The sequence below is a fragment of the Gracilinanus agilis genome, chromosome 2 (genome assembly GCF_016433145.1).
Source record: "Gracilinanus agilis isolate LMUSP501 chromosome 2, AgileGrace, whole genome shotgun sequence".
NCBI lineage: Eukaryota > Metazoa > Chordata > Mammalia > Didelphimorphia > Didelphidae > Gracilinanus > Gracilinanus agilis.
This window is the reverse complement of record NC_058131.1, coordinates 91,642,800-91,655,890: the sequence shown is the minus strand read 5'-3', so window position 1 is coordinate 91,655,890 and position 13,091 is coordinate 91,642,800. Positions and strand designations below refer to the sequence as shown.

The following is a 13,091-nucleotide window of genomic DNA, read 5'->3' as shown; positions in this document are numbered from 1 at the left end:
TTGCATACCAGAAAATGTCCCGATAGGCTACCAAGTCACAAAAGTTGACAATTATAGCAGTAAAACATTGAGCAGCATCTAAATTTTTTTTAGACAAGATCTCCCCCATTTCTCCCATGTAGCCTTGTTTACAAACTACATTTCACATTCTTATAATTTTTATATTCTCTAAACTATCAATTATTTCTACTCTTCTCCATTAGTAATTGCTGACCCCAATGTTTTTCATTCCTTCCACTTTAACTTAGCCTTGAAAATAAAAGCAATAATCAAAAGAAAACAAAGCTGCCATCCACCTACACAGTTCCACTCAGCTTAACTAAAAAATGGTTAAAAAATAAGAAAGCACAGCAGCAACAGGCCAAAGATAGATTTATAACTTCAATTGTCTCAGATAGGCCTACTACCTAAGAAAAAAGATTCAATTCCTAGATTAAGGAAATAACCAAAATTAGCCTTATGACTACTTTAGTCATTCCACTTCTTTCCCAATTCTTTCCTCAAACCAATACCAATTACATTTTCAGGCCCACAGAAATCTGTATGAACCAAGTATTCCACTTGCAAAAATGCCACATTTAGCCACGTTAATATTTTAGACTAAGCACAAAATTTCATAAGGCAGCAAATATAAAGCTTTTAATTTTAACCCTTATCTTCCGTCTTAGTATCAATACTGTGCATTGCTTCCAAGGCAGAAGAGTAGTAAAGGCTAAGCAATGGGGTGTTAAGTGACTTGCCCAGCCAGGGTCACACAGCTAGGAAGTATCTGAGGCCAAATTTGAACTTGGGACCCTTGCATCTCTGGGCCTGGCTCTCAATCCACCGAGTCCCTAGATGTCTTCTGCAAATAAAATGTAATAATACACTAATTGAAATGCCATAAAAGTATATGACTCCACTATCATACTGTACATTTTAAAAGGCCTAAATCAGGGGGGCAGCTGGGTAGCTGAGTGGAGGTTCAAATCTGGCTTCAGACACCTCCCAGCTATGTGACCCTGGGAGTCACTTGACCCCCATTACCCACCCTTACCACTCTTCTACCTATGAGCCAATACACAGAAGTTAAGGGCCTAAAAATAAATAAATAAAAGGCCTAAACACTTAACCTCTATAGTTCTAGTTTTCATTGTTTTATAAAAACAAAACTCAAAACCCAAAAAGAATATAAAATTTAACATTATAAAATTTCTAAAAATCAAGTTGAAATGGGGAAAGGCATCAAAAATTTAGGATCTGAGACATGTAGATAAATGCTGGATAAATGAGTAAATGTTCATTAAAATGAACAATGAAAGTCAAAAATAAATTTAAAGATTCCTCCCTTCCCATAAAGTATAAATAAAGAAGAAATACAAATTTCAAAATACAAAATTTTTTCAAAAATACAAATTCTGAAGAAATACAAAAATGACCCATTTTTAAAGAACTAGGCCATTTCTCTCATTTCTCTAATGTAGTTACTATATATTATTGTTCTAATAAAATTACCTTAATGGCCGAAGCTTGATATGTAAGAAACAGGCCCTAATCACTAATTTGATCAAGTTCACCATACAAACATATGACCCTCTCCTCTTCTAGACCTGATTCCCAAGTGAAGTCAAAGTGGCCGATGGTCCCTAGTTATTCCTAGTACAAAAGGCATTTGGCACTAAAAAAATATAGCATTAGCTAGCTGGAATTTACATAGTACTTTAAGGTGAACAAAATGCTTTACAAATATCTTGTTTTATCCTCATATCAAACCTAGGAGTCATTACTATTAACCTCATTTTATAGATGAGAAAACTGAGGGAGACAAGTAGTCAAGTAACTTACCTAGGGTTGCAGTAAATGTCAAAGACCAAATTTAAATTCAAGTCTTACTATGTTACCCACTGTACCACCTGTAAAAACTGAAGATCTCACCAACAATTTAACTATAATACTTGTGGCAAAATTCATCAACTGAAGTTTTGAAGATAGGTAACTGAGAGCCAGACACCTAAGTAACTATTGTATAAAAAGTTGGGATAACTTCAAGTAGAAATTTTAAAAGTCAAAAGGAGTCAAAAAAAGAAACAAGTGACACAAAGTAACATAAATGTAGCAGAGCAGAGATAAGATGATTTTCTAAGGCATTTTGAAGAAATCTATCAAATAATAAAAGAATCTGATACAGTAAGAGTGGCAGCTATCACACCAGAAACCAAAAGATATTATATATACTACTTACACAATATTCTCAGACATACATAAGAAAACATAAGGAATATTATCATCTTCAAACATGTTTCTACAGACATTCCCACCAAACCTGGGGAATCAAGTCATACATAAATCAACCAAACTATATGGAGCTCAAAGTAGCACCTAGTGGTTGGCATTAAATGAGTCTCTTGACTATTTACTTCTTTTTAATAATATTTCTCACCCTCTCCTCCCATTACCTTCTCCCACCCTCTGGGGATTTTGCATCTGCAATGCTCCCCTTTTTCTTTTTTCAATGTTTACAGCTTACTTAGCTAATTCCAATTTAGGCAATCTTTCTCTTCCTCTTTTTTAAATCCTTATTGCCTAGTATTTTAATCAAATCAACAACTAAATCAAAAAGATTATCCATAATAAGGAAAAAGAATGAGGATAGTTGCCAGAATAGTTAATAGTTTGGACTTCCCAATACTTTTTTTTTTTTTTTAACCCTTGTACTTCGGTGTATTGTCTCATAGGTGGAAGATTGGTAAGGGTGGGCAATGGGGGTCAAGTGACTTGCCCAGGGTCACACAGCTGGGAAGTACCTGAGGCCAGGTTTGAACCTTGGACCTCCTGTCTCTAGGCCTGACTCTCACTCCACTGAGCTACCCAGCTGCCCCCAATACTTTTTTTTTATGTTTTAAACCTTTACCTTCCATCTTAGAATCAATATTGTTTATTGGTTCCAAGGTAGAAGAATGTTAAGGGCTAGGGCAATGGTGGTTAAGTGACTTGCCCAGGGTCATATGGCTAGGAAGTGTCTGAGGACAGATTTGAACCTAGGACTTCCTGTCTCTAGACCTGGCTCTCAATCCTCAGAGCCAACCAGCTACCCCTTGTCCCCCAACACTTCTTTTGCATTTAATTTCCTAACCCAGTCCAGGACCCTACAGGCTCCTAAACACCAAAGTATATGTAAACAATTTGGTATATATCTTAGTGTATACTGTTTCAGGTATAGGTTGAAGTAGATGGCCATTGAATTTCCTTCAAAACTATGGAAATCTATAATTCTGTGAAGAGGCTATTCTGAAATTAAATCACATATACAACCAAAATTTTTAAAGCCTTTCAAAGGACACTAAATTTCCACTTCAGAATCTTCGCAAAGGTCACCTACCAATCTTTTTTTCAAATGTATAACCCCTGCCTTTTCTTTAAATTGATACTGAGTATCAGTTCCAAGGTAAAAATTGGTGAAGGTTAGACTTTTGGGATTGTGCCTTACCCCAGACACACAGGAAAGAAAGTGTTTAAGGTTATATTTGAACCCAGATGCTCCTGATTCCAGGATTGGCTGCTCTTACCAATCATTTTTTAACCAAACTTTTCCCTCAAAACACTAGCCGTTTGTGTTAAATACTAAATAAAAAAAAAAATAAAACAAAACAAAATTATCTTCCCAACCCCTGCACAGTATAAACAGTTTCCCAAATATAAATGAAAGATTTTAAGCAGGTGAGTGGCTCAGTGGATAGAGAGCCAGGCCTGGAGACAGGAAGTAATGGATTCAAATCGGAACTTAGAAACTTCCTAGCTGGGTAACCCTGGGCAAGTCACTTGATCCCAATTTTTAGTCCTTACTACTCTGTCTTGTAACCGATACTTAGCATCAGCACTAGGATAGAAGGTAAGAGTTTTTTTTTTGTTGTTGTTTGTTTTTTTTAATGAAAGATTTCTAACTTATTAAAAAATAAAAGTCAAAAAGACAGGACTTCACTAGGTCATTTCGAAAGTTACAACTCTTAAAACTTCCATTAGTTTGGTGCCATTATTAAATCAAACTACTTAATCTTGAGGTAACATTTTAACTTCCTTTAAAAATAAACTGAACCAATGTTCAACATCTAATAATAAAACCAATTAGTTATTGTAAGATTCAAGTTAATAACTTATATTATAGACATTAGTTCAACAAGAGTTGTAAAATCCAATAAAAGCACTCTCATTTATAGTCTTCTATTTATGAAGTTATTATTTCAACCAAAAACTGATTAATATTTTTGTTACAAAAGATAAATGTTCAATGACAAATAGCGTTACAACACTCTAGATAAGGGCACTACACGTTAGTAGCAGACACATTAAAAAGGCAAAGAAAAAATTTCTGAGAATATTTCTGTGCTTTGACTTAGCATGATTTATCAATCAATATTATTATCTTCGGTGTTGAAAATGGACAATAATCCAGGCCCAAAAGGAATACATAATGGTAATTAGTGCCTTTTCTCTGTTGATTATTTCCCATTTAAAACCTGTATCTATCATTTGTACAGTTGTTTCCATATTGTCTATCCACATAAGACTTTGAGTCCCCTGAGAGCCAGGGGCTATTTTCCCCCTTTGTTTTGTTTCTTTCTTTGGACTCCCATCCTTATTTCCCTGTGTCTAGCAGAGTGGGAACTTAATAAATGCCTGTTGACTTTGTTTGTTTTCAGAAAAAAAAAAAAATAACAGCCCAAACACTGCTTTTTCATTAATTTCAAATTATTTCCTTGTTGCAAAGTGGTCATCTTTTAAAACTACTATCATCTTCCTGATTATGTTATATGGCTGCAAATAATGAGACAACTTGAACTCAAAAGATCAAAATGCAGGTAACACAAATGAGCACTCAGAAAATAGTCATTGGATTGTAGATTTGGAGATTGATAATATAAATTTCTTCTTTTTAGAAGAAACCTAAGGGATCATTCAGTCCAAGTCCCCTTTTATAAATAAGGAAACTGAGGCTCAGGGAAGTGAAGTGACTTGCCTAAGGTCACAGAGGTATAAATGTCATACATAGGTAAAACTTGAAACCAAGTCCTCTGACTCTAGCTCTTCCCACTGTTCACATACTGAGTTTAACTAGTCTAGTCTATGATCAAAGATAACTTATACACAAGAAAGCATAAAAGATATCAACAAGGTCAAATGTGAATAGAAAAGTAGCAGGGCCAATCATGTATCACATACAGCAAAAGGATCATAAAATGGATAACCCAAATGTTGCTCTGATGTCCACAGGAGTAGTTTTCAGTGTGTATACAGATTGTTCTGTGGAGGATTTATGGAAAAACACAATCAAGATGTAACACAAAGACTAAAAGGGATTACCTTCTGTACTAGCAGTGGGAGAACCCACAACTAAAGTACATATTTTAATGTTGATATTTTAAGACTTGAAAATAAAGTATTGAAAATTAGCAAATCACTGACCACTTTTTAAAAAGCCAAAAATTTCCCCAAAATGTTGTTACAATGTATATTTACAAAACATTAACTTTACTTAAGATCTGTCATTACTTTTCAATGCAGCCTGAACACATTAAAGTGCTAATCAGAATTACTGATTAGGTTTAGTGGTTGAGAAAAGCTCTTAACATTTATCAAAAAGCTTTTTTTTATCATAGCATTGAGACAACTTACAAAACCAAATCAAAATAATTCTCAAGCATTTACCAAAAATGTTCTGAAGGGAAAGGCAAACAGCATGCTGAAATGACTTTCCTACTCCACTGAATATAGTAGTATTTATAGTTTTAAATTAGGTTAGAAAACTTAGTAAAAAGGTCTCAGATAATATTCAGATAACGAAGTATTCCTTTCAAAATAGTAATTAACCTTAACTAAAGGCTAAAATGGCTTTTTAAAAGAAAGGAATTTCATGATATAAGCATCCTCTAGAGAAAGATTAAGGAAACTGTTATAAAGATTGGTAAATTATTATATCTTTCTCTTCTTCTAGCCATCCTTCCCCCCCTAATCTTTTTTGGATTGGTTCAGGTCAAAAAACATTAGAACTGAAATGACCTTCAAGATTATCCAAACCAGTCACAAGTTTCCAAGATGAAGAAAGTGAGGCACAAAGAAATGAAGTCACTCTCCAGCAGGGACAGAGGCCGGGAAGCAGCTGACAGTGACAAGCATTGACTGGCATTGCATTTCAAAAACTTTTAGAAGGATCATATGAAAGCAAATACTAAATTTTGCTGCTAAACTTCCCTAAACCCTATCCTGCCTTCACACTTTGAACAAGAGTAGTAATAATAGGATAACAGTTTCAGGATGTATCTACCTAGCTATTAGGGACCTTTAACTATATCTCTACTTTGACATGTTCAGTTTAATCAATATAGCCATTAATCTCTATAAAAAATTTGATCAGTTCAAAGCCACATTTTGTTATAAAACTCTAAATTGTGATCAGAGTGGTCAGTATGATTTCAGGCTCCAAAACAAATTTCAAATACAGAAAATATATCAAATGTGTAAATCAATTAAAAAAAAGCAGTACCACATTCCCAGAAACCTTTACTATCAAGTTTCTATTTTTAAATATGGGGAGGAGGAGGAACACTTGAGCTGTACAAAATTGCAATCAGCATCTTGAATTTCTTTTAACATTATTATGACACTAAAATTTGGGGGTTCAACAAATTAAGTTGTGGGTGTATGTGTTTAATTTAGTATTGCTGATTTATTCAAGTTATTTTTAATGGGCAAAAATGCAAATCTTCAATTCTTTATTTCAGATTTTACTACCACAAATTAAACCAGTCTTATAAATAACTTCATTCTCTTGTCAATATTTATGATGGGTGACTAACAATTAGCTTTTCTCATACATTTAACATTTTTTTTTTTAACCCTTGTACTTCGGTGTATTGTCTCATAGGTGGAAGATTGGTAAGGGTGGGCAATGGGGGTCAAGTGACTTGCCCAGGGTCACACAGCTGGGAAGTGGCTGTTTGAACCTAGGACCTCCTGTCTCTAGGCCTGACTCTCACTCCACTGAGCTAACCAGCTGCCCACATTTAACATTTTTAAAAGAACCATTGAGTAATGAGCATCACAAAGGATAATAAAACATAGTTTCTATCAACAAATAAAATTGTTGTAGTCCCTTATCTGTAACTATGTAATAAGTACAATAGGTATAGAGAAATGATTTTATGAGAAAAGACTTAAAAGTATCACCCACAAAAGTAATCCACCAAAGACATGTTTATATTTAACAATGCCATTCAAAATGTTGTTTCTAACTTAAACAAAACATTTTAGGGATGGCAACTTCTTACATAAACTACACTCATCTAATTATCCTACCATATTCTAACTACACTGCTAGCAGCATTGAGAAACATGGCAAATATCAGGCTTCTAGGATTTACATTAAGATTGATAGACTCCATTTTCCAAGTGTTAAAGCAATTTATAATTTTCCTTTATAGTAAACATTTGCATTTTTCAACAAAAACAGTTGTCTATGAACTGGTCAAGTTATAAACCTACTCTTCTTGGAGGCCTTGATCATTTCAAAGAGTTTACTGTACCTTCAAATCAACCTCAAGTGACTGGAAATTATATGTTAATTACTGAGTGTACTTTATTCTACTACAACCTGAAATGGGATAACATTGTTGTTATGAATACTGTAATTATCCAGGAAAAAAAGTTGAATGATCTGCTGATCATTTTAAAACTATCAGTAAGTGAAATCACCACAAAAACAATCAAGAGGGCACACAAAGAATTGAGGAAATCTTAACATGCAAAAAAAGTGAAAATATTACACCATACTGACAATGCAATACTAATGGCTATTGCAGAAATAGTGACAGAGAAAGATATAGCAAAATAAGCCCACACAAAAAAGGAGAAAAAGACAATGAGGACACAGAAGGAAAGGAGGAGACAGATGAATGGGTTTGGAGTTAGAGGACCTGGATTCAAATTTCCATCTATATTATACTTACTAGAAGTGTGACCTCAAGTAAATCACTTAATATCTCCAGGTCTCAAGTTTCCTCATCTGTAAAATGAGAGGGTTAGACTACATTATGTCTATAAGGTTCCTAGATCTATGATCAGCTACAGCTAAAAATCCAGTGTTAATATACACAAGCATGCATACACACACACAAATGTTCATACATAGGAAGCATGGAATAAAGATAAATGGCCAACCTGTGTCAAGAAGATCAGTGTTCAAATCTAGCTTATGACACTGGCTGTGACCTTGAGCAAGTCACAACCTCTCAGTGTCTCAGGCAACTCTCCAAGACTTCAGACTCCAGGCCAACCAAAATTGGTAGTGTTCTACCTCTAGTCAATAAAAAATACACACATTTTAAAAAGACAAATGCCTAACTCATTCTCTAAATCAATCTCTAAATCTTAAAAGAATCATATTAAAATCCTTTACTGTCCTTGTTACACTGAAAAAGGAAGCCTGTACTAATGGAAGAGGCAAATATAAAAAACTAGAATAACTTGCCTCATTGTTTATTTAGAAATGTTTTATTTAAAAGTGGGCCAACTATTGAAACTTGGCTATTGCATAACAAAAATAAATGAAACACCAATGTCTATTAACATTTAGTTTTGGTGACAGTTCCTTATCCTCTAGGGCATATGGCAATTTAGTTGTTCATCCCTGTACAAATCTACACTCATGCCTATGTAGCAAAATTCAAGAGTCTTATGTTAACCCATGTAATAAACATCAAAAACCTCATCAGAGATGTCAATATTTTAACAAAATTCAAAGTAGAAACCTATCCCTAAGACTCAATTCCTATATAATACTTTTCATAAAATGGCCTGCCAAATTAATTTAGATGTTAACCATGTGGTGTTTATTTTAAAGAGATCTATAGCTGCCCTTCTAAGACAATTTCTAAATCATTTTGGTATTTCTTTTTTCTTTAAAAAAGTTTTCCTGAGGCTGTTGAGTTGAGAGCATTAAGTTCCAAATCAGGATGCTTCAAGAGTAGGTATTGACACACAAGAGCAAAGATCCTACTTATTTTAAACTACAAACAAGGAGTGACTTCATGACTTAAGAATCAACTATGTTTAATTCTCATCCAACCCTTCATTTACATAGCAAGTGTCCATAGCTTCTCCTTTAACTCTTGGTGGGCTACTGGAAGAATGAGAAACAGAGTAATTAATAGGAAAAACTACAAACAAGAGAGGTCAACCTACATTCAGTGGGCCTTTGACATAATTTGTGGGGCAATGCAGCCACAGCCACCTTGGGTTCAAGAGACACGAGAATCCATTTAAAGCTTTGATTTTTTTTTTTTCTTAAAGAATGGCGATATAAGAGACAGGTAAGTTAGAACTAGTTGATAAAACAGGATAAGAGAAGGATTAAGGAGAAAACATAAAAGCAGCCATTTAAAGAAAATAAAGGATATGACGAAAAGTAATGGTTAGGAGCAATGACAAGAGAAAGAAAGGTCTGCCGAGCAGTGAGAAGGAAATAAAAAATGGGAAGGGGTGAAAGAGTCGGGGAGAGGTGACTGAAAACCAGGCACATGAGGAAGGGACTCTTTAGGGCCTAAGGTAGGGGCAGGGGTGCGGACCCCATTACCCCCCCGAGAAAGAAAGAGAAAGTCTCTTCCTGCCAAGAGAGCCAGAGAAGCAAGAAGAGGATTATTTAACATTTGTTGCTCCGCCGCTAGGAGCTGACCTCTGAAACGCATCCATCGCTTTCAACCCTCGGCCAAGGCCAAGGAAAGGGCCAGGGCAGAGGCCTACCCGGGAGTCGGGCCTGGCGTCCCGGGCTCCCGGAGGGGTGGGGGAAGGGAAGGGTATTAAGCAGCCGGGAAGGAGGAGCACCTCCACCGTCACCCTCGGGGCCTTTTGCCCCCCTCGCCCGAGGCAACGGGCAGCGCTTACCTGGGGCGGGAGGACAGAGAGGTCCCTCGGGTCTCGCTCCGGCCCCGCGCAGAATTCCCCCCACCCCCGCCGCACTTAGCCCCGGGATCCCAACGGAGGCGCGGCCCCTCGCCGCCGCCGCCGCCGCCGCCGCTTCTTCGCCTGCCCCGGCCTCGGCCGCTGCTGCCTCAAGGGCTGTTTACACCGTCGGGCCCTTCACGCCGCCGCCGCCGCTGCCACCTTCCCTCCACCTCAGCGCCGTAGCTGCTACTGCTGCTGCTGCTGCCGCCGCCGCCGCCGCCTCCTCCGTCGCGGCCTCGTCTCTCTGGGGCATCTTCCAACCACCGACCCCTAGGAAACAGAGACTCCAGCCGCGCCGGCAGGAAACTCCCCCGCAACTGCCAAGGGGGGACGAGACGGTCAAAACCCGGGCGGCTTCTCCGCCATTGAGCAGCAGCAGTAGCAGCAGCAACTCGGCTCCTTCTGCGATGGGCCCCCTCCTCCTCCCCTAGTCCGCGTTCCTCTCCGCCCCTTCGTGGACTCCGCCCCTAACCCCCGCCCATTAAGAAGCCACGCGCCCTGTCACGGAAGCCCGTTCGCTAAGTGGACTGTCCATCACTGATCTCTCCGCCAGTTGGACTCCCTTTTGCAACTCCGCATTTCATTTTCCCCGCCTCCACGGCCTCGCCTCTATTCCGAATCTCCCATTGGGCACCAACGGCCTCTCCCAATTGGACAAGGTCCATGTCCATCAAGCACCGCCCACTAAGTAAGACCCAACCTCTTAAAGTGATTTGCTTCATGCTTAACCAGATTCAGCAATACCTTCCCTTCATTGGTGTCGGTGGCCTACTTGATCATAAGTCAAGATAGCTGTCAATCAAACACCGCCCATACGTTCGGCCTACTTGCCGAGCCTGACCCTAACTATTCCCTTTTTCTATTGGTCCAAATAGTGATTCGAACCTCTCACATCATTGGCTTTCTCTAGTTGTCCATCATTGAGCCAATTTCCAAGTCCGTCACACCGGCTTTTTTTAAATGGGAAAGCAAAAGGCGGGGAGATCTCGTAAATGCGATTGGCAGGACTCCCCTATCAATCAAACGCGGAGTCCCCATCAACCTCCGTCGCGTCCCAATGAAGAGCTTTTCCTGCTGTTACCAACCTCTAAACCCTGCGTACAAGCAAGCTCTAAGGAGCCAACAGGCCACCCAGGTTTGGGCTTAGCGGCCCTACACCGCCCCAGATTGCAAGCATTGAATTCTAATTGGTGGAGAAAGTCGTCCTCGTTCCTCATTGGAGGACAAAGACGCCTCTCTAGGGTATGGGAGGCAAGACGGGAGGCGGCGGACTGGACAGAGGAGAGATCAAGGGAGAGGCGGTTGTTTTGCTTCGTCCTACGGGGTGGGGCGGTCGCGGGACTGGTCGGAAGTGCGGAGGACAGGATAACCTGGGGGGAGGGGAGAGAAGACCCGGATGTTCCTTGACAATGAAATCATCGCCGACCAATCGGAGGCACTGAGCGAAACCACCCGCCCGGAGGAGAGACCAGGAGAGGGAGGGAAATTTAGGGAAGTGCTGGGAGTTTGCGTAAGCACATGTGACCAACAGAAAGGGAGTCCTCTCCTCTGCAACTTCTGGGTTGTTGGGGAGTTTTTGTGATTTTTTTTTCTAAGCTAGCTTGTTATTCAGCTCCTGACTTTTCAGTAGTCAGTAAGCATTTATTAAGCACCAATTGTGTGTCAGGCAGTATACCAAGCTCTGGGGATACAAAGGAAGGAAAATGGGAGCAGCTAGGTGGCCCAGTGAATTGAGAGCCAGGCCTAAAGATGGGAAGTTCTGGGTTCAAATTTGACCTCAGAGACCTTATAAGTGACCCTGGAGAAGTCGTTTAATCTCCATTGCCTATCCCTTAATGCTCTTCTGCCTTGGAACCAAAATACAGTATTCTAAGATGGAAGATGTATTTTTATTTAAAATTTTGAAATAAAAAAGGGGGGAGAAGGGAAAGAAGGGTGCCTGCCCCCTAGGAGCTCACAGTCTAATGGAGAGACTACATGCAAACAACCAATAGTTGGGCAGTAAGTATTTATTAAGTGCCTAGGGTGTGTCAGGCTCTGTTTATGAACAAGATACCTGCAGGGTAAATGGGGTAAATGGGTAAAGAGAGGGCAGTAAGAGTAAGGGGGAATTGGGAAAGGCTTCATATAGAAGGCAGATTTTAGCTGAGGCTTGAAGGAAGCCATTAGTTTGTTTTTATTGTATTTGCTCCCCACAAATAGAAGGCTTCTCGTTACCTGAAATGAAAACTTAAAAGATAATGAAAATAGGTAATATATAGTGCTTTAATATTTCCAAAGGGCTTTACCCATATCTCATTTTATCCCTATGACAATCCTGGGAGGTGGTTATTATTATCCCCCATTTTAGGGATGAAGAAATTGAGGCAGACACCTGAAGTTCAAGTGAATTGCCAAGAATCACCCAACTCTAAGTGCAAGAGACTGGATTTGTCCTCTGGCCTTCAGGACTCAAGCTCTTTCAGGCTTCCCATGGCTCCATTTAGCTATCTCCAAGCATTTAATCCAGAAGGAAGAGAGGGAGAGGTTAAGTGCTAGATGTCACAGCTCTTTAGTTAATGACCAAGGCAAGGATCTGAACACACCAATCCTCCCTATACCCCCCCCCCCTCCCAATTCCCCAGGTCTTCAGATTCCAAAGGCTAGTGCTACCAGGCTCAAGGCATTCAAAACATGGCTCAGGCTCCAGGCTGTGTAACAATGCAGGTCAGCTCTAGGTTTAATTCTGGGCCAGATTCTTCCCACTAATTTACTATGGAAGCTTGGGTAAATCACCACTATTCTAAATTTCAGTTTCTTCAACTGTGAACTGAAGTGATCTAAGGTCCCTCATAGGATTAAATCCAATTATTCCTCTAAGAATTTGCAGAAGTTAGAGATACTAACCTTTACTAACATGCTAGCCCTGTCCCTCATTCCTAGAATTCACTCCCTCCTCATCTCCACCTCCGGGTTTCTTATCTTTCTTCAAATCCCAGCTAAAATCCCACCTTCAAGAAGCGATTAACCTCAGTAATAGTACCTTACCATGAGGTTATCCTGTATGTTTATTTGCACATAGTTGTTTGCATGTTGTCTTCCCATTTGAGCTGCTTGAAAACAGCTTTTTCCTTACTTTG

The 13,091-nt window shown here is 39.1% G+C and overlaps 2 protein-coding genes across 4 annotated transcripts in view; one reads left to right on the top strand and one right to left on the bottom strand.

The window, feature by feature from the left end:
• PPM1B (protein phosphatase, Mg2+/Mn2+ dependent 1B) overlaps positions 1 to 9,965 on the bottom strand; it is a 76,499-nt gene extending 66,534 nt beyond the window's left edge. For 2 of the 3 annotated variants that reach the window (XM_044663285.1, XM_044663283.1), the window contains exon 1: positions 9,913 to 9,965. The gene's annotated coding sequence lies outside the window, so the exon portion shown is untranslated. Of the gene's footprint in view, positions 1 to 8,190; positions 8,221 to 9,912 lie in introns of those variants that run through there. The other variant, XM_044663284.1, reaches the window with a different exon arrangement.
• LOC123233326 (atherin-like) lies at positions 9,453 to 10,403 on the top strand. Its single transcript, XM_044659464.1, has 2 exons — positions 9,453 to 9,482; positions 9,696 to 10,403. Exons 1-2 carry the CDS (start codon positions 9,453 to 9,455, stop codon positions 10,401 to 10,403), a joined length of 738 nt encoding a protein of 245 aa, XP_044515399.1.
• The last annotated feature ends 2,688 nt before the right edge of the window (positions 10,404 to 13,091 follow it).